Raw genomic sequence first — 25,474 nt, 5'->3', positions numbered from 1 at the left:
TTATCTTCATTTCCCATAAGAAAAACAGATGTTGCGTCTTCATCTGCTCTAATGACAGTCTGGTACCTTTTTGTAAAGGTACATTGACCAGAGGCAGATAATTAAATCATCTTTTGGTCTACCGACTTTACAACCTTAATGTCAAACATTTCATGTCTGCACCTTTAGAAGGGGGTGCAGGGGGCACCATGTGGGAATCAAACCCGGCTCTTCGGTGAAAGGAGCCAGCGCTTTAACCACTTTTCTACCTCATCGCAGCTGGGCTCACACGAAAAAAGTGGCTCATTTCCCATCTGGCACAAGCATCGATCTACGCAGTTCGGACACAATGACGCGTAAATTAATAAATAGTTAATTATTCAACGAGCATGACCAGCCGATTCCGTTCGTCGCACAATGGAAGCATAAGTTACTCTGCTTGACGTTCATAACTGAAAGAAGCCCCAGTGATATAGACTTGCTTTATTTAGGGGTGAGTGAGTAAGTGGGTTTAGTTTTACGCCACACTCAGCAATAGTCCACCTATATGAGGGCAGTCTATAAATAATTGAGTCTGGACCAGGCAATCCAATGATCCATAGCATGAGCAACGATCTGGGAACCAGTGACATGTCAAGTCTGAGAGCCTGGCCACCCGATCATGTAAGTAGGTTCCTACCACAAGCACAGTCTCCTTTTATAGCAAGCATGCTCTTTTGGGGCCTTGGTGGGTGTGGAGGGTTAGGCAGTTCTGGGGCTGTGGGAGACTAAATGGCAGGCCAACAACCATGTTAATGTGGCTTTTTTTCAACATGGGTCGTTTCCTTGGGGCAGTTGAAGTAGGGGCCTTATTTAGCAATCATGGGGTGCAGTAATATGAACCAGTGGACTATATACTACAGCCTTGATTACTTTCAAATGTTTCTGGAAGGGTTCTTGTCCATTATGGGTTGTGAAAATAATGCTTCAAACGGGTCTCAGTGACAAAGCTTGTAGGTGTTGTCATTTTAAGCCAATGACAAAGGGTAACAATAACTGAAACTTGCTGAACAAGGAAAGTGAAACTATATAAGGCTATAAAACAAAAGTGAAATGTTTTTCAGGCATCAGCCCGTCCTGATCATCCATTTGTCAATTTTAAGAACGAGTGTCTGTAAGAACAAGTGACTGAATCTACAGCTGATTAACATCTGCTAAACTTCCCACACTGTATTTCTGAGGGATAAAAAATAACAGTGTATTCTTCCCTTGTCACTTTTTTCTATCAAAAATTAAAAGAAAAAGTCCAACCACCCTCATCACTTTTTTTTTTTTTAAAATGTGTCCAAGAAACATTTAATACTTTTTATGCAGCCAAATCCAGCTGGGGAAAGAAAAAATATCATGAAATAGTGTATACATGTTTATTCATTATGTCCATGTATATATGTCCTAATGATTACAAACATCTGATTAATATACTTTTATTTACAAAAAACATTGCAATAGCACTATTGGTACTGAAACAGTCAGCCAGTTCTGTACATAGCTACAAATGGAGCTTTAATTATATATACAATTTCTACATATGTTATCACACATTGTTTTGATTATGAAAATATCACACTCAGTTCTTCACTTCAACAATTGAGATCCCTTTAAACAAAAATATGCTTTCTTTTTACAGTTTTCATTGTTTTCCTTAAAATGCCCTAAAACAGTTTATATGTACAAACATAATTACACACCAATAATATCAAAATAAATTATTAAAACAAGTCAGCTAAAATGGCCATTGAGTTCCAGGAATTTGAGACAGAGTATTACTACAGGAGATCAACAAAGCTGGATACCTGATGTGTAATGTGATTGATGAAAATGAGCAATATCAAATCATATTTTCAAATAAGATGGGGGGGGTGTGAAATTTGAATGTGAATCGCAATGGGAACCATTCACTTCCCACAGGTCATATCTCCCTACAAACATCTGTTCTAGTAATGCAGTATTTCCCAGTCTTCATAAAATTCCCTAGCAGCAAAAAAGCACAACATGAGTTATCTCCCTTCTTTCTATACAGTTAGAACGTGTTACATTGACTTGCATCCAACTTGACACATACAGGCAAATACAGGACCACAAATATCCCTCCATAGCTGGGGACTTGTGTTGATGTTACACACTTAGGAATGATCACTTTAAAACAATGTTGCTGATTGCACAACTAAATCTGACTGCATCCATGCCCCCAAGTCCTACACTCGCACCATGAAAGGGTCATATTAGAATAGAGATTTGTAGGATATGACAGGAGTGACCTCTGTGGTAAGAGAATGAGTGGGAACAAAACTATAGTGAAATTAGGAACAAAGCATAATTCCTCCAATTTGTTCAACTCAATAATTGCCAAATTTTAGAAATTTATGAAGTAGATTTTTGACAAATGATACCACATTTGTATGGAAGAAAAATTTAAGATGAATGCTATTGCACTATGAGAAAAAAATTATCATCATATAATCCTAAAAACTGGAATACAATCTGCCTTGCTTAATAATGAGCAAAATAGGTAATAATTTAAGATTTGACGTGACACAAGACTAGTCATACACTCTTTAAGCTCTTCCTCTCCAGTATGGAAAAAGGCACATCCTCTGAATCTCCAAAGCTAAAGTAAGGGTAAACATAATATTTGGTAATGTCAGCTTAAATCATGAAACCAATTTCATATGATCAAACAATTAGCCTCTTTTGCTGAGCATAAGGTAATGTGCCTATATGATTCACTGATAACAGGAATGTTGCGTACATTATTGCCCTGAATTGCAGGGCTTCCACATGCTCCAAGAATGACCATGATACTGCCGCTGACCTCAAAGAAACATGTCTAACAGGTAAAGACACCTCAAGTTACTGAAGGAAGTACGTCAGATATGAAAGGTGTTTGGCAAGGTGTGGGTATTGCACTCAGTTCCAGAACTGCATAGTAACAGAGTAGAAGCATAAACATACTAACATCTGATATGCATATCTCAATCTCCCTTGACACTAATATTAAGGAAATTAATTCTAAAAACTGCAGAATTCACAACCATAAACACAACCTTTGATAAATAAATACTGTAAGTATCTTACAAATGATGTTCTGACACAGCCAGCAGACATAAAGAGCACCTGATACTTGATTTTATATCTGCTTATGTGTTTCTTATTCTAAACTCATCTGCAGTGTTTTGTCTTGCATTTACTTTGTTTTTTCAATTGATGTCTATACTTCTTTGACCTCCATCTCTTTTCATGCTTGATTATAACATTTAGGGCACCTTTTCTTTGCAAAGCATCAAACCTGGCGACCTGAATCAGACATAAGGGAAAACAAGTCAACATTGTACCCATATTTGTACAATTCTGTCCATAGCACCATGAGCACGTCAAACTGCAGTTGTTCAAATAAGTCCCTGGAAGTACTTTTCATAGAGAGCTGGATATATCTTCTGAAATGATTTTAATCTTTGTTTCTTTTCTTTGAGGGGCACTTGTGTATCATCTAATACAGAGTTCATCATTTCTATGAGAGCTTCCTTCGTTCCATCTTGAGACTGCTTCTGATATTCTTCCTGGGTAACTCGGCTACAGAATGTTGAGTCTAGAAACAAAATATATCAATACTCATTAAGGAGTCAAGGGTAAGTTTCGCAAATTATACATATCGATATGCCTGTAATATTCCAGTGGGGACTCATTGTACTCATTTAGGCATCAAACACAACCCATTATCCTACCATGACCATTACAATGAAAAATGAAACTACTTACTCAATGGTACAAAGTGAAAATCAAAATTTCATTTTGTTCTGACACACCTTTAATGAAATAGCTATCGTAGTGATTTCAACTAAATAAAGGTGTATATACTATTTCATGAATATGTAGGGAAGGACGCTCACCACTGACTATCTCCATAATGCCTGTTTTGACTTGATATAGTCGGAAGGCAACTTTCTGTCTGATGGAACGTGGAACAATAAAGATATCAGAGAGGTGGTTGAGGAAGAACTGCACTAGCTCAGCCCCAACACTGGATGACAACACCTTGTGCTTAAAAATGCAGCCACTGAACGTTCTCAAGACCATCACTTCATTTGTCTCCTAGAAAAAAATGCAATCACAGAAATTATAAATTATTCCCAATCAGAAACCTTCTTAATAAGAACATAGACTATAAAACAGAAACATGAAAAATGAATGCTTCCCTTATTAGCTGAAAGCATGTCAGCCGTATTTGTCTACAAATCTGTCATCATAGTGCAGAAAATGTACATGAACTTATTCCCTGAACTTATTTTGGTAATGTCATATCCCTCAACCAGAATTTGCTGAAGAGTAACTTCATATATCATATTGTATATATCTGCCAGATATATTTTACAAACAGACATGCTGTCTCCAGACATTTGAAAAAATGCACTAATTCATGCCTACCTGTTCATCAATCATGAAGGTGTTATCTCTGGCTATTGCTAACATAAACTTGAGTAACCTCTGCAGCTCCTCCCGAACTGCCCATGGCAAGAGCACAACATCCAGTTTTAGAGCCAGCAGTGCTGTCTCCTCTCTCCCAGTCAGTATCAGGTTCAGTATTGCCATGTGCAAATCAAAAAACCTCTCAGGAAGCAGGGGGTCTGACAGGTCCTGATAATACTTGGAAATAATCTTGAACAGTTTCAGTTTTGTTTGTGTCCCTGTCTGTTTAAGGGTATCATCAGATAGGAGAGCTGTTCCCTTGGGTAGACATTCAATACAGTCAAAAGCTGCCTGCATGACGCAGTCGGTTGTGTCTGAACCTTCCAGGAAGGGCACACCACTGTGTTTGGCAACAACATTTGAGATGATGACATTACGACGTTGCTGGCGCTTGTTTTCCTTTTCCTCACTGAGGATACCATCAAGGAACATGATGTCCACTATTGTCAGAAGCTCAGCCAGGGCTATCTCCTTCCAGGTCTCCTCCACCACTGTTGGGAGAAGCAGTTCACAATATTGGTCATGGTTTCAAAATAAGTACATACTTTAGTATCAAATAATATCACTGGGGTCACTCATTTGCGCTGAGGGTTTCCTAGCAGCTGCAATTTTCCCTCAATACAAATGCTCTATTTTATCAGCAACACAATTTTTTCATATTGTGCTCCAGTGAATCTATGTAATGTCCTTCCAAATTTTATTCACTAAGATTGTGAACTGAGTGAATGAGTACAGCCATACTCAGCAATATTCCAGCTATATGGCAGCAGTCTGTAAATAATCAAATCTGGATCAGACAATCCAGTGATCAACAACATGAGCATCAACCTGCGCATTTGTCAACTAAGTCAGCAAACCTGACCACCTGATCCCATTCTCACAACAAGCATAGTCGCCTTTTGTGGCAAGCTTGCTGAAGACCTATTCTACCCTAGATCTCTGTGGGTCATAAGATTGTCATGCATTACCGAAACCATGCTTAACTATTTTCTGTGTTTTTCATCAACATGTTTACCTTCTGGTGATATTTCCTGACTGTCTTCCGACCGTGTACGTTTGAGATCAATTGACTTGAGAGAGCTGGCACTTTTGCATCGTATTGAGCTGCCTAGTTTGACGAGTTCCTGCATGACAGAGGCTGACTGCTGCAATGCCAGTGGGTTGCACAACAGATCATCCTCAAGTAGGTCAGGCTCAAATGCTGGGTTGATTCTGAAATCAAGCAAACACAATGAGTGCATGGTTTGTGAACCCTTTGCTTGCTTCATGTATGGTACACTTCTTAAGAAGTTTTTGTTTGAATTATAGTAGTAAAACAAATGACAAATTAAAATATTAGATGTTTATTAATATTCAAGGCAATGTAAATAGATACATGTTTTCAAAATATACACAATCATAGCACATTTACATATATAAATATACATAAGAGATCTTGAAGATTAGTAACATAATCAAAGTTGTAGAGTGGGGCCTTATGCCACATAAGAAAGCAATATGTACACCACATGTTTATATCATTACAATAGGGTATCAGACAATCTGTCAGTTGCAATTTGAAGTACAGATCTGGGCCGGACTATTCTGGGATGGACAGCATGAGCTAACCTCATATGATCTTTCCCAGATTTGAAGTCAGAAGAGTCATCCATTGTAGATGCCTCGCTTTCGTCCTGACTTTCATCCTTGTTTTCCTTATCCGAGTCAACAAATCGGTACAGTTTACTATTACTGTCCTCAAAAACTTTCTTGGCTTCACTGGACCTGCAGCTGGCTGGCTCAAACACATTTTGGTTCATTAACATCTGGCACACCTGCAACATAGGAACTTGAACTGAGCAAATGGTCATACATTACTGTAATGAAATGAACATATGTAAAATAACAATTCTTCCAATAATCCACTGGGCTACAATAAAATCAATCGCATGTTGATTCTATTCTAAATCATGAGTCATGAGCATGTGTGTAGTATCGACAAGCCCATGGAAACCTAGGACTTAAACATATTTCTAGTATGCTAAAGGACACAATTTATGAAGCAAATGAATCAACATGCCCTAATCTCTCCCTGGAATGTAAATATATTTGTTAGTCACAGAGTGTTGATATGATTAGCAACTCAAACTTGTCTACATCAACAGCATCTCAGTGTTCGATAAAGAAAATAATATTAAGTGGGCTGATCTCATACACTGTGGTGAATGTAGTATATTTCACTAAACTACCAGTCATATTTTCTTTATAATTGGCATGATGTTGTCATTATGTATACATTCATCCGAAACATGAACTACCTTGACAGCCTTGTCCCTGGACAGGTCCGTACAGAATGTTTCTTTGTCACTCAGGAGATAGTGTAGGACAACATCCACAGCATCTGTACCAGTGAATGTGTTGTCATAATGCCTCATCTTGTAACGACGACGCTTCAGCTCCACTTTGCTCTTTACATGAGAGATTATTTCGTTCCATATTTGTGTGGCGCGGAAAGGACCTGAAACAATAATAAAAATACAACTCAAAATAGTATGAATACACAATGCTGAGTGGGTAAGGTGTCTGAATCTGAGGGTGTGGGTTCGAATCCTGGATGGGACTCAACCCGACAACAAAAGTACTAGAATCTGTACTCTACTGAGAAAGTGTAATCCCAAAGAGGGTTCTCAAATGTTGATCAGAATAACCCACTGTCACCATTTTACAAATCACACTTTCAATGATAATGGCTTACGCACAAGCACTAATACAAACCACAATTTTGACTCTATTCACAAAATTCTTCAACACTTTAAACCTTAATCCTTCACAGAGAGCTCACCTGAGCTCAACAGCTCACCTGAATAACAGCAAACATCAAAAACTACAAAGTCCCAGTCACAATAGCACAATACAACATCTCAGCAGGGCATCCAATAATAACAGACTGTGCAGGCAGTGTTTGTATGTGCTTAAACACCATGTAGCCAATGCATTGTTATCACCTTTGCAGCACAATCAGAGAACTGTTATTCTACCTATGCTGCGACTGGATTAACACCCTCACACAATGCGGGGTACCTGGGCTATTGTGAGCTGTGAACTCTAGCTCAAGTGCCACTTACTTCCATGGTCTGTAATTGCCAAGAAGTTTACAACATGGATGGTGATTTAATCCCTTTGTAGTTGCATAACTGAACACTTTGAACACAGGCTGCTGGTTTATAGGCAAGTTCAGGATTTTTACAACCTGCTGAAACAGGTTTCACAAAGATGTTTGCATTATTTCTAACAGCAGTTTTAATTACACTTTTAATTATGCTCCGGATTTACTTAAAGTTAAATAATTCTAATTACTTTCACCTGAATACTGGTTTTATCAACAATACTATAAACAAATAACCCTATTCCAATAACTGTGATCATGACACTTTTATCAATATCTACCATTATCTCCTAGTAGAATGGACAAAATTCTAATAAAGGCCGTTAAGAGTTGGACATTTAAATAGAACAATAAACAATAAACCTCATATGTTCAAAAGCTACACCTTATGCTGATATTAGATTATGGTCACTAAAATCAGCTAAAAAGCTGATTCCATGATGTCCATGAAGTCAGCTTCAGGTTAAAGTACCCACCCATGATGTGTTGTTGACTGTGTGGAGGTTCTGGGTGCATCTGAACTCACCCTCCCACAGCTCTAATTAACTACATGTGCCAGGTGAAATGAGTTCACTCATTGCCACCAAACAAGTCAACTACTGTCTCAACAGCTTAATTAGTTTATCAACGCAAGTTGTCGTTTCAGGTAAGCTCAATTAGCTAATGAGGAAACAATCTGCACTGCTGTCAATGAGTGTCACCCATCACTGATGAGTTAACTACAACAACAGCATGTCAGAAGCCTGACAAGTGAAACAGATTGGATTGCGATTTGGGATGGCAAGAATACTCTTCCAGGTTGTTACAACTATGTGCCATAGCAATGACAGCTATATATGTCAGATGGAGGTGAAGCTTTACATTGTAGCACCAGGAGACAATACATGAGGTAAATGTATTCTTGTCACGGAATAAAGTTTAAAATACATCATATTATCATCTACTGTGTGTGTGAGGGAACATGTTATACTATACAATGACCCAGCAAAATGATATTACCAACATATGAAATTCTGTATTCAGATTATTACAAGAAAATGCATGAAATTATCATTGCCTGTGAATTTGAACAATTACCTTATTAAGCATTTGCCATACTAATACTCCAGTCCACATAAGATAGACAGTTAAGTGTGGCATCTCAAGGTGGAAATACATCTTAGTATCACAAAGCTAATAAATTGTCTAGTATAGATTACTTTCTGTGAATTTTTTAAACACTCCACAGATTTATTATCGCCACTTTTAGAACTAATATTTAAGATCTTGCAAAAGGATAGTTCTGAAAATCCTGGTCCACTGGCACAGATCCTATACTGACTGAGTTTTGTTTTTACAGCGCTTTTGGCGATATTTTCAACATCACTGGCAGGGACACACAAACGAGGTTCACACATTGTACCCAAGATACTATACATAAGAACCATGACCTAAATAATCCTGAAACCTATATTGGCACTGCATTATTACGCATATTTGATAAGACATTAATTGAGTGGGCAGATACCTTAGAAATGATAACAGAATCATGGGCAGGCTTCAGGAATGGATACACTGCTATTGATAACATATTTGTTTTACATTCTATTATTCAGAAATATTTTAACCAAAAGGGAGAAAAATGCTATTTCTTATCTGAAGATTTTTCAATAAACAGAAATAAACTGTAGAATCTATACTGGACAAGCAAGGTTTCAGTTGCAAACTGAGAACATTACTGCAGAGAATATATGAAAATGTGAAAATTTGAGGTTTCATTTGTCCTGTTTGATACTGAAGTTTTATTTTTAAAAAATAATACATATTTTGAACTTCAGGCAAAGGGAATGTATACATGTATAGTCCATCTCATCCTTATGTTTGTAATAAATTATGCAATTTCAGATGAATATGACCTGTAAATCAAGAACACCTGAACATCAATATTAATTAAGAATGAATAACTTACATTCTAAACATGTTATAATTGACACGTGACATCAAAAATTAAATACTCCAATATCGTATCATTAGCTTTGCTAAATTCAGGACAAATCAGAATAATATATGATAAATTAACCCATAAAATCTTAAAAGTCCAAACTCACATTTTTTTTCATTTTAACTTATTTGCCATATTAGCACCCTAGGCACAAAAACAGATATGATCTTTGATAATTTGTGGATAATCAAAAGGGACAGGTTAATAGAAATTATCCTTTCTGGGGACAACATTATGACCAAAAGCATCCGACAGCTGCCAAGCTGAAATTGGGATGAACCAGGTGCATGTACAAAAATATTTTATTTGAAAACACAAAAGTTGCACCAAGAACCTAAAAAGTCTTGTGCAAAATTAATTTGATTTCAAATTAAAGATCAAGATGATATCAACTATTTAAACTGTTTACATAAAGTGAAATACAAATCCTTATTTATATATGCATATGCAACAATTTAGGTTTGTCTACCAAACTGTCCACATATTTTCTAAGTAAAAGTAACCTTAAATGCAAACTATCCTCATTTGGGGAAAACGTTTCAGTACATAACTATAAGTAACAATGTGACTTGTAACATTTTGAATTGTGAGAATTACTAACAGTAACACCAATTTAACCCTGACATTTTGCTTACTGCTTTCTGTAAACAAAAACATTTAAGTGCTACCTCATTTTGAAAGGCAAACAGCCACATCCTCAATGTCAAGAGTTGTACACAATGTCACATTATTCACATTACAATTGTGCTGGAAAACCAAATAAATGTAATCAGTCAAGATTTACTAACCTGATCTGTTGTTCACCATGATGCATGTATTTGCTATCACATAAAGTAAATCCAAAGTGTAAGAGATATATCTACAGTATACTGTCTGTAAGGGGAAAGTTGCATATATAGCCTTATCCCCAACAGGCCTAACTGTGTCAACCTCTTTCCTGATTGGCTGTTTTGGATGAGCATTACATAATGCTAGTCTCTATTTAACAATAGAACATGTGGCACTGCTTCAGCTTCAGTCTGGGCTAATACAATATTGTCATAACACAATTTAAAATGTTTATCACTTGTACAAACACCAGTTTAGAGTGGATCAAGGCAAATCCCATGCTTCCTGTAATTATTCCCATTGTCTCCCAGGTGAAGCTAATCTCCTACTAATCAGTACAGTGACATCAGTGTGTTCCAGTTCCTTATCCACACATAATTAGTTGCAATACACCCTCTCCAGGAGCAATGTTTTTACTTCCATGAAAAGATGTTTTCCTTTTGCTCTAGATACAGAACAAACTGCCTTCAGCGTCTAAACATTGAGATTGGCTTAGCTGAATTGAACCAGTAGCAATGTTTCTGGTAGGGGAATAACTGATTACCGTTGTCCCAGAAGGGATTTTCTCTAACCAAAGAAAACTGGTTTACTGGCTTAGTTTACAGGGTGATCAAGTGTTATAAACAAGCTTAGTATTATAGTAACAGATCTTAGAACTTTTCAGACTCTTCAACCCTTAACATTTGTCTGACGAAAAATAACCATTGCTAGCTGTCTTACAAATCCTGACAGCTAACCATTGCTAACTGTGGAGCAAATCCTGACAGGTAATAGCGACTAACCATTGATAACTGTGGAGCAAATCCTGATAGAGACAAGAATCTAATATTATAGGCAAATGTGAAATATATAAACAAAATTTAATATATCTTACATTTTTATTTTGTCTATTACTCATTCTCCTATTAAGGGAGTTTGTCTGAATACTTTCACGCTAAATTATATGTCAAAACGAATTTAAAAAATTGAAGTTATTTACAGTACAAATCTTGAAATCGGTTCATTTTCACCTGCTTCATTCCAAGAGGACAAGAATAATATGAAAATTAAAATCCTACATAATTTAAAAATTTCAGAGATTTTAAAGCACTGTGCCCCTGATCATATAAAAAAATAAACAGCATACAATGTGTTCATTGATCACTTCACAATGTTTACTCCGATAACTTGAAGAAACATCTTTACAAGTTAACAGTTTCATAGCGTAAACTTAACACTTGACAGCATAAACACTCAGCTTATGAGTCAGTCAGTGACTCACACTGTGAATATGAGCGAGCCTGCTCAAACCTTGACAATTAACTTTCAGCGCAACAGTCATTAGTACTTGACTCTTCAACTCGAAGATTGTAAGACTTAGAGAATGTACTGTCACTACACCAGCCTGCACTGTTCAGAATGGTAGGCCATGCTGTGCTGCAGCAGAGGTGGAAGCTGCTCGTGTACTGTGAGCTCCATACAGTTCTGTGTTCCTACGTGCTGCAGACAATACCAGACGTATCCACCTGGAAACAGTGTCCTTACTAACAAGTCTGAATGGTATCTGGTAACTCAAAAATAACTCACTTCTACCCTTCTTTTGGGTTGCTGTGGCATTAATGTAACATTGCAAACATTCTAAAACACAAACTTGAGTCTGCTTGATATTTCTTCAGCACAATAGATTTCTGTGAAACCCAGGTCTTAACAGTTTATGAGTATACACAACACACCGTTCCACACTGAATTTCAATGAATCTACAGTCAACAAATACAGAGTCCAGGCATCTCTGTCCAGTTAAAATAGCTAATAACATGACTAGTTTAAATGTCAATTGTTTCAATGAGATTGACTCATAACAAGGAAAAGTTTTCAAGTGCAGCAGTACAATATTAAGATCCCAGTCCTGCACATATTTTGGTAATGCTGGTTTACACTCAAATACCCCTTTCAATAGTCTTTTCACAATGGGGTGTTTACCAAAGGCTGAACCATCTGGCATGATAATCACAGATGAAAGTACACTTCTGGCTGTATTAACAACACTGTACCCTACTTTCCAAGCAAGTTCTGGAAGATAGTTAACTCCTCCATTGAAAGGGGCCGAAAGTGGATCACACCCTGAGGAATTACAGAAAAGTTCCCAGTCTTTAAGGTAGGTCTGATACTGTTTTTGTGTTGTGGTTCACCAAGCACGGAGGACATGCTGGGAAAGTCCAGTCTTTTGGAGCTGTCTCCTGGCAATGGGCAGATTAGGAGTCTGAAAGACTTGTTTCAATAACGTCCTTCATTTCCTTTTGAAGGTCATCTCCAAATAAGAAAGCAGTTACAGGGTGATCCGAATTACACAGACTTTTGTAATCTTGGTGTAAAGCAGGTCTCATGAGTTCTCTTCTCCTCAAAGGTAGATCATACTGAACCGAACCCAACATAATCATAGCATCAGTTACATGAGTTATAAGCATGTCCATGTCCATTTCTTCGGGTTTCGGTTTGGAGTATAACTCATTCAACCAATAGGAGACAGGCTTCTTCCAAACAGAACTCATGTCCTTCATAGAACATGAAACTTTATCAAGTTGCTTGCCCGCCTGCATAGTTTTCAGGGTTTCAACAATCTCACTTGTTGACACTGGGTTCGCTACTTTGCCAAGTGATGTTTTTATTTGGCTTTCTTCAATGTTAGAGTTACCATCACTATCCTCACTGAGGAGATTCTCACTAAAGTCAATTTCATCAGCCATCATGGCAGCTTGCAGCGGACCGCGTGGTCGGAACGAAACTGAGCGAAGCGTCACACTGGAAGGTCAAAAGCATGCGCACAATCTCACATGATTACGTAGTGATATAGACTTTAACGAAATAGAATTAAGTACCTTGTTCTACTAAATACACCAAACTGTTGTAATGGACATTACAAACAGAAGTATTGACTAACAGCCTGCTGGGCTTGCTTACTGATCCAGCCTAATTAATACTGAACAACACTGGGATTAATACTCAAATTCAATCTATTTGTACCTGTGAAAATTTAGAAATGACTACAGGATCCCAATGCTTAATGATATTGATCAGTGGATTGTCTGGACCAGCTTTGATTATTGACGCTCCCCGATCAAATAGCTGGATCATTGTCAAGTTTAGTGTTAAACAAACATCAATTCATTGGTAACTTAATTTGTACATCCTGTCTTTTCTACCAATTTCCATATTATGTTCATGTCATCCATTATCATGTACAAATTATGAGAACTACTACTATAATTCTTGACTTTTAATTAGTGATATTTGGGATTACACTTTTCAGGAAAGTACAGATACTAGTCCAGTCTTTTGGTTAGTCCCAACTGAATTGGATATTTATTTATGGGAGCCATTCCAATTTACAGTTATCACCCTAGGAACCCAAAGAGTGTGGTCTAGACAACTGGCTGTTAGGCTTTCAAGTTTTGTGTAAACCGATGAGTGGACTAGACTACAGATTTGTGAAACTTGTTTCATTATAAAGTGTATTGTGATGTGTGCAGAGAACAGTACCGCTGATTGTTCTTAGTGAACTATTTATAAAGAAATCTTAGAAACCCAGTCAGGTATACTTTAGAGCTTAGCAATGCAATGTTAATAATCCAGTAGCAATGCCTCTAAAAAAGTAATCCTATGTACATAATTATATCTCATTACGTATCCACTGACAGTCCTGTTTCACAGTGATATTCCTATGGTGGAGAATGCTATCAAAAATATCTTTCCATGTAGATGTCGCCCATTATGATTATATGACTGTCTCCTAATGAGAAATGGTGGTCTGAATGTATTTCATGAATGCTTCGTATACACTTTTCTCTTGAAAGTGTGATGGCAGTGTATCTTCTCTTTAAATCATCTGCTGGGCTTACACAACAGGAAATAGATCCCAGTTTATTTCTGTAAAGCTATAACGCAATAAAGCTAACAACAAAGTTTATAGAGCTATGGACATTCATGTATATTATTTTATCTCTTATTTTTTAACACTCAATATTTTACTCATAACCTCATTTGTTTAGGGATTTTTTGTGTACGTTTTTTGGTTAACTGAGTTTCAAACTCAGGAACGATGGTAGGGTGTGAATTACCATGGTTGATTCATACAAAGGTTTAAGCAGCAGTGTTTCATTCCATTTTTTAATGATTTTGGATTGCCTGACATTTCACAGAAGCTTAATGTTTAGCATTCATGGAGAACTGAAGGCTATAACACAGAAAGTATGCCAAACACAAGGAAAATATATAACTTTTAACATAGATGTCACCTTCTACAGTGACAAGACCACCAAGACCCATCAGCAAGCCAATGGCAGAGGCCCTAGAAAGACTTGCCCCAACCCCAGAGGATATATTTACCAGACTCCCTGCAACTGTGGACACCCTCAAACTCCTTAACAATAACATCTGTCAACAAACTAGACTTGAAATCCACCATCTCTGAACACATCCTCAAGAACCAAGATCATCACTTCATGCAAGAACCCACCAATGCCCACCAGCAATAACAACTGGCAACAAATTATGCTGCATGGAGCCATGGACATCAGAATACACCAGCCAGCCATGAACTGCGACCACAGAATTCACCTGAACAGAGCCTGGGACTTTTTGCTTTGAGGATTGTTTGATTGTTGTCAGTGACCTAGTGCTTTATGAATCTAAATCAGTGCAAATTATCTTGTTCTGGCATCCAGTTATTTGTTCTGGCCTCAATTTGTCAATCTCTACCATGTGTCTACTGCATTTATGTATTACTGTTATGTCCTATCTGCCCTTTGTCTATTCCCTATAACATAATCCCACCTTCCAGCTGTCCACTGTCCATCATCTAACACAATTTGACTGCTGGCTTCTATTCAGCACTAAATAACGGTTAACACCAGTTTCCATGTGGTTTTTTTGTTTAGCGTGCATCTTTGTTGTCTTATTACCAGTCTAAGTAAACTTTGTCTCAGTGTATTTCATTACACTACACCACTGAGTCTAACAAAACCTAGTAGGTCACGTCAGGTAACCTTTGAGCAATCAATGACAGTCCAACCACATGCGAGATGGTTAAATAGATTTAGCCATTCAGACAACGACTACTATTTAGGGATCGGAGGGACTTTCAAAATATTCAGGTCACCGACATAGATCTCTCCACAAACAAAAATCTGCATATAACACAGTTATTTGACCCGCAGTATATACGCTTTGGGGTTTCTGTTGACATGGTTACCATTAACTAATATTTCCGCAAGATAACATCCTTTAATATTGTCAAAAACACTATTTTCAGCGACTGTTTACTCGCCGTTGTCATGGCAGTATGTACACAGTGTGCATCACCCGGAAGCTATCGTACGCTAAATAGCATTCAGAATTGTTTGGGTACGAACCTTTTCGAGATAAAAAAATTCATAAGGTATGTGCGAATGTGCACTTTCGCAATTTGGTAAGCTGTGTTCTGATTGGTCAATCTCAAAGTTTACCTGACGCGACCTCCCATAAGGTTTTGTTAGACTCAGTGGTGGAGTGTAACTGAGGATAAGTTTACTTAGACTGTCTTATTACTTTCATTGTTCTTACTTTTACATACATGTTCTCTGTCTTACTATTCATTCAACAGTATGACAGTGTTGTTAGCCCATTACCAATAATTTCACACCATATTTAAACAAAATATAAAGCCCTCTAGCAACATACAGCTTCAGATATTATGGCCCCCTTGTCATGAGCACAAGAGGAATATGAAAATGTTTGCTGGGTATCACAAGATAACAGGTACACCTCTTATTACATGTACCTCATTGCAAAAAAACACGCATGAACTCACAAGTAATTATGCCTGTCCCAAACACACGTTACTGACTGCACAAGACCTGAAACCTGCTGTTGATCTAAAGGTAACAACATTATTGTTACTACGGTTACTAATGTCATGATTCTCCAATGCAGCAATTCCACTTTTTAAAGATAATGTTTGTCCAATGAACAATGCAATACATACATCCACTGAAGAGGGTTTCTCTTTATTTTCACACATTCAGCACTCCAGATGATACTAAAACAGCGTCACAGTATTTCCCCATGGTTATTCACGTTGAGCATTGATAGCTTTCTTTGGGTGTTTAATAGATTTTGAATGTATATCACATTTTCACACAAATATATACATATAATATTATCTCTACACACTTTCTCAAGAATGTCTAAAATGTCACAAGTTACAAAATCACAACATCTGTACGTCAGACATATGGCAGTATTTCTGGCCATACCCCTATACCAATCGTCATCCTAAAACTTAGTTCTCAAGCTTTCAAACTGCTTTGAGGGACTGGACATGATTTGGGACGTGAAGTGAAAACTACTAGATGCTCAGCTATTCCTGCAGCACCAGAACATTATAGTCTGATACGTTTCTATTTATCCATTTTCACCTCATCTACAATGATGTAGTTTTGGGAACTGGTTGAAGTCTCATAACTGATGATTTATTCATTACTAACAAACTATCATCCAACAAAATTAGTTTGCATCATTTTTAAGATTTTCCTATTCAGGTTGTTATTGCAGGTAATAAGGTTATCTGTTGTTTTCAGTTTCAGAAACTGTGCAAAATGCATTTGCAAACTTTACATACAATGTAAAATTAAGCAACTTGCTAACGTGATGACTAATATAATTATCATGAACATACACCTCCTGGTGACTTCAAGAAGTAGTCAGTCATGGCTTTCCAGTAAGTGAAGTGAGTCTTCTGTTTTCAGGCCCTTTCAATTTCTCATATATGTTCCATTGTCAAGTGTTTCAAACTCAGTAGTTTCAAAATCATTTGATTATAAGAAAATGTGATTGATTCCTTGGTCGTTTGGTCACTGCAACAAATCCCTGATTATTTCAACTAATCAGAACACCAGTACAGTGATGTAGAAGACATGGTCACTGAAGAACCCAAGAGATGACACTAAGGGACGCAACTCCAACATCCTTACCAACCAGGCTGATATCCTTTGCACATTCAAATGTATATGGACAAGACATATGAACCCCTAGATGGAAGTGTAATACATCCATGCTTATGTCTTATATATGTTTTATGCATCACAGTGCCTGTTATTATTGACTGGTAGATCAAAGAACACTGTGAATTTACAGTAAACGGGAAAACGTTTTAGTGCATTAGGATTATCTTTGTAAGATAAGTCTACAATAAACATGTCATAGGTGTACGATAAACATGTCTAATTAACAATACAGAAAATATAAACCTTCTTGTTCGATGACCATATCTCAGGTGCCTCCATTTCCTCATAAAACAGAGGATTTGTACCGATACATATGCATAATAATCACAGGCAGCATTGAGATATTGTGCAGAATTAGTCAAACTGAGTAGGGGTGAGAGGGAGTGTTTCATATGTATGTGTACACAAGTATCTAAAACTCGAACAAACCTGTAGAGGTTGCAGATTCTTTGAATAGAGTCCTCCTTGGGGTACTTATAAGCATTTAAATGTTCTTTAAATTCTCGCGACAGTTGTAACTATATTTTTTCAATAAAATATATACAAAACAAAAAACATCGTTTTTGTCTTGTGAGACCACCCCTACAGGGCCCCTGGCCCCGTGACAGCCAAGAGCAGGTAACTCTTCAGACTATAGCCTCCAGCAAAACACTTCCGTTCTGTAAGCAATACAGACAGAATGTGGGGAGGTGGGTGGCCTTACCCCAAGGAGGACTCTATTCAAAGAATCTGCAACCTCTACAGGTTTGTTCGATTCTTTTTCATAGAGATCCTCCTTGGGGTACTTATAAGCATAAGACAGACTCCTAAAGACTGATCTTAGGGAGAGGCATTCTGTCTGCTCATAAACCTGACATAAGATGATAACCTTTATTACGTTTAACTGAAAGTAACAAGGAATCAAACTTACCTGGTCACGTGACCTTCTATGCCTTGCGGCGGGGGTGCGGACCAGGGCCAGGCTATTACATGGTCTAACCCTACATTTCTATGAGAAAGTCATAGGGTGCTTATAAAAAATGCCCCCCCCCCCCCCCCCACTTTTTTTTTAAAAAAACGGGAGTCGAGACAGGCGACCGATATATCAGGGTCCATTCTCGTGCACTGGCCAAGGTGCTAGGGAAGGCCTGAAACAGTCTAGACCGGTAAAGCAAAAAATACCACCACCATAATAGAGCCCACCACCGGGATAAAAGATGGAAAGTATACAGTAAGACACCACCACCAGTCTACTTGTTGCAGCTACAATGTCAAATGATCGTTCGTCAAATGATCGTTCGTCAAATGCAAGAGTAGCTCAATTGGCTAGGGCACTCGTGCCCTGCCCACTGGTGAGAAGTGACTGGCCAAACCGAGCATGCTCGCTTGACAGTCTAACTGATAATGACGGATGAACGTGCTCGGTCGGCTCCAAATAGCCGCGGAGCAGATCTCCTCAATGGGCAAGGCAGACGCATATGCCTTAGACGTCGCCACAGCCCTAACCGAATGAGCTTTCAAACCTTCAGGGGGCGTACAACCTTTCGAGGTGTGTCCCATACAAATGGCAGAGACAAGCCACCTAGATATGGTCTGCTTGTTCGCCGGAAGGCCAGCCTTGCCGCCACCATAACAGCAGAACAATTGATCATTCTTCCGAATGTCTTTTGTTCGTTTAATATAAGCCTTAAGGGTCTTACGGACATCTAAGACGTGAGCACGTCGAAGAGAGGTACCGGGCGGCGAAGGCTGCGTGAAAACAGGAAGCTCAATAGGCTCCGTAACGTGAAAGGTGCTATCTCTCTTAGGACGGTAAGTATCTGGCAATCGAATGCTCACTCTGTCTTTGTGAAACACCGTTAATTCAGGGTTGGCGGACATAGCGTGTATGTCGCCTACCCGCCTGCAAGAGGTTACCGCCACAAGAACAGCAGTCTTCCATGTCAACAGCTGGAGGGACAGAGCTGACAGGTTGTGAAAAAGAGGACCGGACAGCCAATCAAGAACGACTGGCAAGTCCCACGGGGGACTAATCCGCCGGACAGATGGACGGATTCTCTCCACGCCTGCAAGGAAGCGCTGAACTAGAGGGTGCTGCCCCAATAATGCACCATCGACAGCAATGTGGAAGGCAGAGATTGCCGTGGAGTAACCTCTAACTGTAGAAGCGGCCAGACCGGCTTCCAGTTTAGATTGCAGAAACTCCAACACAGATACTAGATCTGCAGAAAAGGGATTGAGAATCTCCCTGTCGACACACCAGCGCGCATAACAGGCCCATCTATCCTCATATTGAACATTCATCGAATCCCTCCGCAAAGCCAGAATTGTGTCTGCAACTGGTGCAGGAATTCCTCTCGCATGGAGGCGACTCCTGACAGCGGCCAAGCCACCCACTGAATCCTGGGATTGGGGTGTGGCGCTCCGTTCTGGGATAGTAAGTCCGGTCGAAAGGGTAATAGAACAGGAGGCTGAGCCAGAAACCTGAGAATTACCGGAAACCAGCTTTGAGTCGACCAAAGCGGTGCCAGAAGCACAAGCAGCCAAGCCGGTTGTTCGGTCAGCTGCAAGAGGACTCTTGAGATCAGAGGAACTGGTGGGAACCCCACAGCACTCTGTCTGTCCAATCGAGCAGAAAGGCGTTGTTGGCTTATCGCTCTCGGATCTGGTATCCTTGAGCAAAACACAGGAATCTGATTTGTCGCCCAAGAGGCAAACAGATCTACCTGGAACGACCCGAACAACTGGGAAATAATCCCGAATATCCCCCGATGCAGCATCCACTTGTGTGGGACTAGTATACGTCTCGATAGCGCATTGTCTATGCCCGGGAGAAAAAAGGGGAGTACCTGAATGTCGAACTGGTCGCACCACAGCAGAAACTGCCACGCCTCCTGAAGGAGGGACGGAGACACTGTGCCGCCTTGCTTCAGGATATACGTCATAGCGGTCTGGTTGTTCATCTCTAGGCGAACCACTTGACCCCGCACTGACTCCACAAAGCTCTCGAACACCCGGCGGACTGCTCTCAATTCCAACACATTGATGTGTAGGGTAACTTCGTCCTCAGCCCAACGGCCCGAGACCGATAGTTCGCCCAGGACGCCCCCCCAGCCTGTGAGGGAGGCGTCCGTCTGAATCGAGAGGGAAGGTGTCGGTGTCTCTAAGGGGATCCCCCTGGACAGATTTCCGACTTCTGTCCACCACTGCAGGTGAGGAATCAACCAAGCGGGAGTCTCAAGAATAGTTTCGTAGCTCTCCGAATGGGACCACAACTGGGCTAACGCCTGTTGAATGGGTCACATCCTCAACCTCGCACGCCAGACCACGTCCACTGTAGCCGCCATAGTGCCCAGCAAATGAAGCCAAGTTCTTGCTGTGGCTCTGGGGAACTCGAGAAACTGAAATACAGTTCTCTGAACTTTGACGATGCGGTCTGGAGCTAGGGAAACAATCCCCTGAGCCGTATTGAACCGTGCCCCCAAGAACACCAGATCCTGCGTAGGGGTCAGGTCTGATTTCTTGAGATTGATGATCCAGCCGAGCTTCAACAGGATGTCCATCACTTGTTGTGTGGCATCGTGTGATAACAGGAGCCCGAGGGCCCTCAAAAGCCAATCGTCCAGGTACGAATGACAACACCTGCCCTGTGACCTGGCTAGCTGAGCCGGAATCACCATAAGTTTGGTGAACACCCTCGGCGCTGTGGAGATGCCGAAGGGTAGAACCCGAAACTGATAACACTTCCCGTCGAACGAAAACCTAAGGTATTTCTTGAACTCGGAGTGTATCAGAACATGGAGGTAAGCGTCCTTGAGATCGATTGACGTGAGCCAATCCCCAGTCTCCACGGACGAGATCACTGACCGCAGTGTCTCCATCCTGAACGACGGAACCTCTATGAACTTGTTCAGCCCCTTGAGATTCAAGATAGGTCTCAACCCTCCATCCTTCTTGGTCACAAGGAAGTACGTGGAATAAAACCCGTCTTCTTGTTGACCTTCCGGAACCACCTTGATGGCAGCCTTGTCCAGTAACGACTGGACCTCGGCACGGAGGACCTCTGCTTTTTCCCAGGAGAACGGCACCGACGTGTGGAGGGTCTCGCTTCCACTGTGGCATATGGCCATCCCTGACTGTGGACAGGACCCAGGGATTTGAAGTGGCTGCCTGCCATTCCGAAAGGAATAGTGACAGCCTGCCGCCTACAGGGACTTCAGGCGCAAGGCAAAGTACCCCCACATTCAGCAGTTCTCCGCCTGCTTGTGTGGGGGACACCAAAGGCTCTGGGCAAATGTTTAACGGGAAGCCGGGGCAGGCTTCCCTGTGCCCCGAAAAGGCTGCTGCTGCTGCGACTGCTGCAACGCAGGCCCCTTGCCTTTGCCTTTCGCCCTCTTGCTTCGTTTGTGCTGCAGCGGAGCAGTCCACTTAGCACCTTCCTTCGCCGGCGCCGAAGGGTAAGCTGAAGCAAGAGTGGGAGGCCGTTGGCGAGACGAGGAGGGTTGCTCTAACAAGGGCTTAGAGTCCTTGAAAGTGCTAACAGCCTCTGCTGCCTCCCGCACAGCCTGTAGTGCCCCAGGGAAGAGGGAAGATCCCAACCTGTAGGGCAGAGCCAGGAGTGCCTGCTGGGTAGCGGGAGAGTACCTGGCTACGGATAGCCATAGCGGACGCAACCCCATGACAGCCCCCATCATCTGGCTAGCACAGCACCTAATGCTGTCCCTCGCCAGATAAGAGTGCACGTCCGTAAGCTGCCAGCCCAACACTGAGTCGTCAGCAGTGCTCCCATGATCCAACAGCTGCCCCTGCGAAGCAGAAAGGTAAGCCGAATGGACCACTACTCTCAGCTGCTGGGCCGCACACCTATATTGCTCCTCAAAGGAACGATAGGCGGACCTCAGCGCTGGAGCGGCCGTGGAGAAGGATGGCAGCCGCCGGCCCTGCCTGGCCGAGGCCAAGGAAGAGGAGGAGGACCCCTCCAGGGTGACCGAGGCGTACACACACTTGTCCACCACCGGCGGTTCAAATAGCGAATCCTCATCCAGCTGATACCGGCGGCTAATCTCCGGGAGATCAAAGCGCGACCGGGTATCCGAAAGGAGTGGATTCACTACCTCCCCGACTAGCGATGGGAGCAGGTGCAACCTCGCCTCGGCGACCTTAGTAGGCGCGAACGCCTCCCCGGGGAGCCGAAACTCCAAGGGGTCAGGCTCCGACACAGGAATAGAAACCTGAGGTAAGACCTCGGCAATTTTCTCTCTAACCTGTTTGAGGGACGAACCGAACGAGTATGTGACCTCCGACTCGCACTCCTCCCCAATCCCCTCCCTATCGATATCCATCTCCTCACGCTCCTCAGACAAGGAACCTTCGCCGTGAAGCGAGCCTGTCGAGGGCGCTACTGAGACGGAACTCAAAGGAGCAGAGAGACTGAGAAGGGCCGAGCCGCTAGGTTCGCCCCTGCCAGAGCCCGAACTAGGTCGCCTGGGCAACTGGGGCATGAATGGGGCATGGCATTAATTGAATCAACAGAGATTAATGGTGCTTGCGAAGTAGGGGTAGGTGCTGAAGATACAGTGGCAGGAGAAGGGGAAGGGTCCCTAGACACCCTGGCCTTCTTAGCCAACCCCTCCGAAAAGGAAGCTGTGCCTTTCTTTTTGTGGGAGCGCTTGTATGGAGGGTCCTGCCCAGATATCCCCCCCCCCCCCCCCCCCCACCTTAAGTAGGTTGGAATAGAACAAGAAGTCTGCGTGTCTAGACTTTCTGGTCTGAAGGGTAAAACCTGCGCACACATCACAAGACTGATCGTCGTGATGACATTCCACTTTGGCCGGAATGAGGATTTGCATGTTGAGCAGGATTTAACTGCAAGGCAACAAATAGCCTCCTAGTGTTGCATAATACACAACAAATGAAACAAGACACGCATGGGCGCAAAGCTAGATAACTTATACTACCTACGTAGTTAAGGTAAAAGCTAAGTGCCACTACACCATAATTTACGACATATTTTACAAAAAATAGTAGTAAATATGGAGATAATATGAATAAAGTACACAAAAAGTATAGCTACACAAGCTTACTTTGAAAAAGACCGCCATAAAACTGAAAAGTTTTGGCGGGAAAAAAGGGTTGACTTCCACCATTATGCTAACCACGTGGCTACCAGCAGGGACGACAAAAGTTACAACATTTTGACAAGTAAACTGTAAAAGAAAATGATTCCTGAGGCGCCCATGCGTCTAATAAAGAAACCATACATACAGTTTGAGTCTCTGTGTTACTCATCTTAACACTTGTCAAGTCACTCTTGGAAGCAAGAATTGTGAACGCTGTAGCAAGTCTTCACAGGCGGGCGACAGAAAAGGAAGTGTTTTGCTGGAGGCTATAGTCTGAAGAGTTACCTGCTCTTGGCTGTCACGGGGCCAGGGGCCCTGTAGGGGTGGTCTCACAAGACGAAAACGATGTTTTTTGTTTTGTATATATTTTATTGAAAAAATATAGTTACAACTGTCGCGAGAATTTAAAGAACATTTAAATGCTTATAAGTACCCCAAGGAGGATCTCTATGAAAAAGAATTAACTGGCTAATTGTATTTAACATAAATACACAGTGCAGGATGTGCTCGTGCAGGATGTGCTCATGCATCATGTTGAACCAGGATCTTCAGAAAGACAATCAAGCACTTTCTGAAATTGGCCTCCCTTCAGTGTTCACCACATCTATGTGAAAAGTACTTTCACGCTTCAGAGAGACCAGAAACATGCAGCACAAACAAACCAAAACAGCTTCACAAAAAGATCAAAATAGGACTACAAATTTATCCTGGGACAATATATAAGAGTCACAAACACAGACTAAAATGATCAATACATGTCTCTTAGTCTTACCAAAATGTCGACCCCTAGGGTTGAGGGTGAAGATCCTTTGATGTGATATGTTGTTTTAGCATTTTTGTTTCAAGGGACCAAACTCTGGGAGTCACCCAAAGTGGTGTCGTACCAGGAAGGCTAAAATCTATTTTTCAGACGTCCCGGGAAGGCTAAAATGTAAATTTTGGTTTTCCCGGCAGAGCTAATTAGGGGAGTACTTAACCTAATGTTAGCCATTAGGGGTACAACATGGGATGCCGACAAACAAACATTAATCCACATTTATAAAACCCTTATTCAGTCGAAACTGGACTATGCTGCACCAGGCCTGCACTCCCTCTTTTCTGGAAATCTCCAAACACTAAACTCTATCCAATATAAGGACCTTAAGCATGCGCTAGGCGCTAGGACTGGCACTTCCCACAACATGCTCATCCTACTCACAGGCATTCCTTCATTCAGTACAATAAACCATACAGCACTCAATTACTGGGCTGGGGCCCAACACAACCCAATCTATAAACTACTCACCACAAAATACTCAAACTGCAGAAAATCAACCCTCATAAAGTATAAAAAAAACAAATAAAGCTCCACTACTCACCCATCTAAACAATGGGTGCTCTTCAGGCACAACAGCTAAACACCATACAAAACTCACCTCCCATAACCACACTCATCCACCACAAACCCCCAAATACCACTGACACCACATCAGTAACCATACTACAAGATCACCCCTTAAAGACTGACATAAACACCAAAACAAACCTCATACAATCTTATCTCAACACAACTTACCCAAACCACACTCACATCTACATCGATGCATCCATAGGAACAAACAAAATCACAGGAATAGGCATCCATGCACAACAAACATTCCCAAAATACACAAATCTCATCTACACAAACTTAGTAACACAGCATACACCACAGCAGAACTCGCAGCCATCCTATCAGCCAAGTTCTTCACCTTGTCCCCACTCTCCCCTCCCAAAACATTCTATTCTTAATCGACTGCCTCAGTGCCATACAACAGCTACAAAACATGCATTCACATTTACATCCAGATCTAATACACCAGATAACACAACAAATACACTCACTGCAACAAATAAACAAAAACATTACTCTACTATGGATACCAGGACACACTCACAACC

The 25,474-nt window shown here is 40.9% G+C and overlaps 1 protein-coding gene across 1 annotated transcript in view; it reads right to left on the bottom strand.

Annotated features, from left to right (window-relative positions):
- Positions 1–1,368: 1,368 nt before the first annotated feature.
- The window catches only part of LOC137286255 (DEP domain-containing protein 7-like), a 28,592-nt gene continuing 4,486 nt past the window's right edge, over positions 1,369–25,474 (bottom strand). Inside the window, exons 2-7 of the mRNA XM_067818004.1 lie at positions 6,780–6,979; positions 6,091–6,296; positions 5,498–5,694; positions 4,441–4,973; positions 3,906–4,107; positions 1,369–3,604 (exon numbers count right to left, since the gene is read on the bottom strand). Of these exons, the coding sequence (XP_067674105.1) occupies positions 3,405–3,604; positions 3,906–4,107; positions 4,441–4,973; positions 5,498–5,694; positions 6,091–6,296; positions 6,780–6,979 (1,538 nt within the window). The 3' untranslated portion in view covers positions 1,369–3,404. The remainder of the gene's footprint in view (positions 3,605–3,905; positions 4,108–4,440; positions 4,974–5,497; positions 5,695–6,090; positions 6,297–6,779; positions 6,980–25,474) is intronic.

The sequence above is a fragment of the Haliotis asinina genome, chromosome 6 (assembly GCF_037392515.1).
Source record: "Haliotis asinina isolate JCU_RB_2024 chromosome 6, JCU_Hal_asi_v2, whole genome shotgun sequence".
Classification (NCBI taxonomy): Eukaryota; Metazoa; Mollusca; class Gastropoda; order Lepetellida; family Haliotidae; genus Haliotis; species Haliotis asinina.
This window is presented reverse-complemented; position numbering and strand designations above follow the sequence as displayed.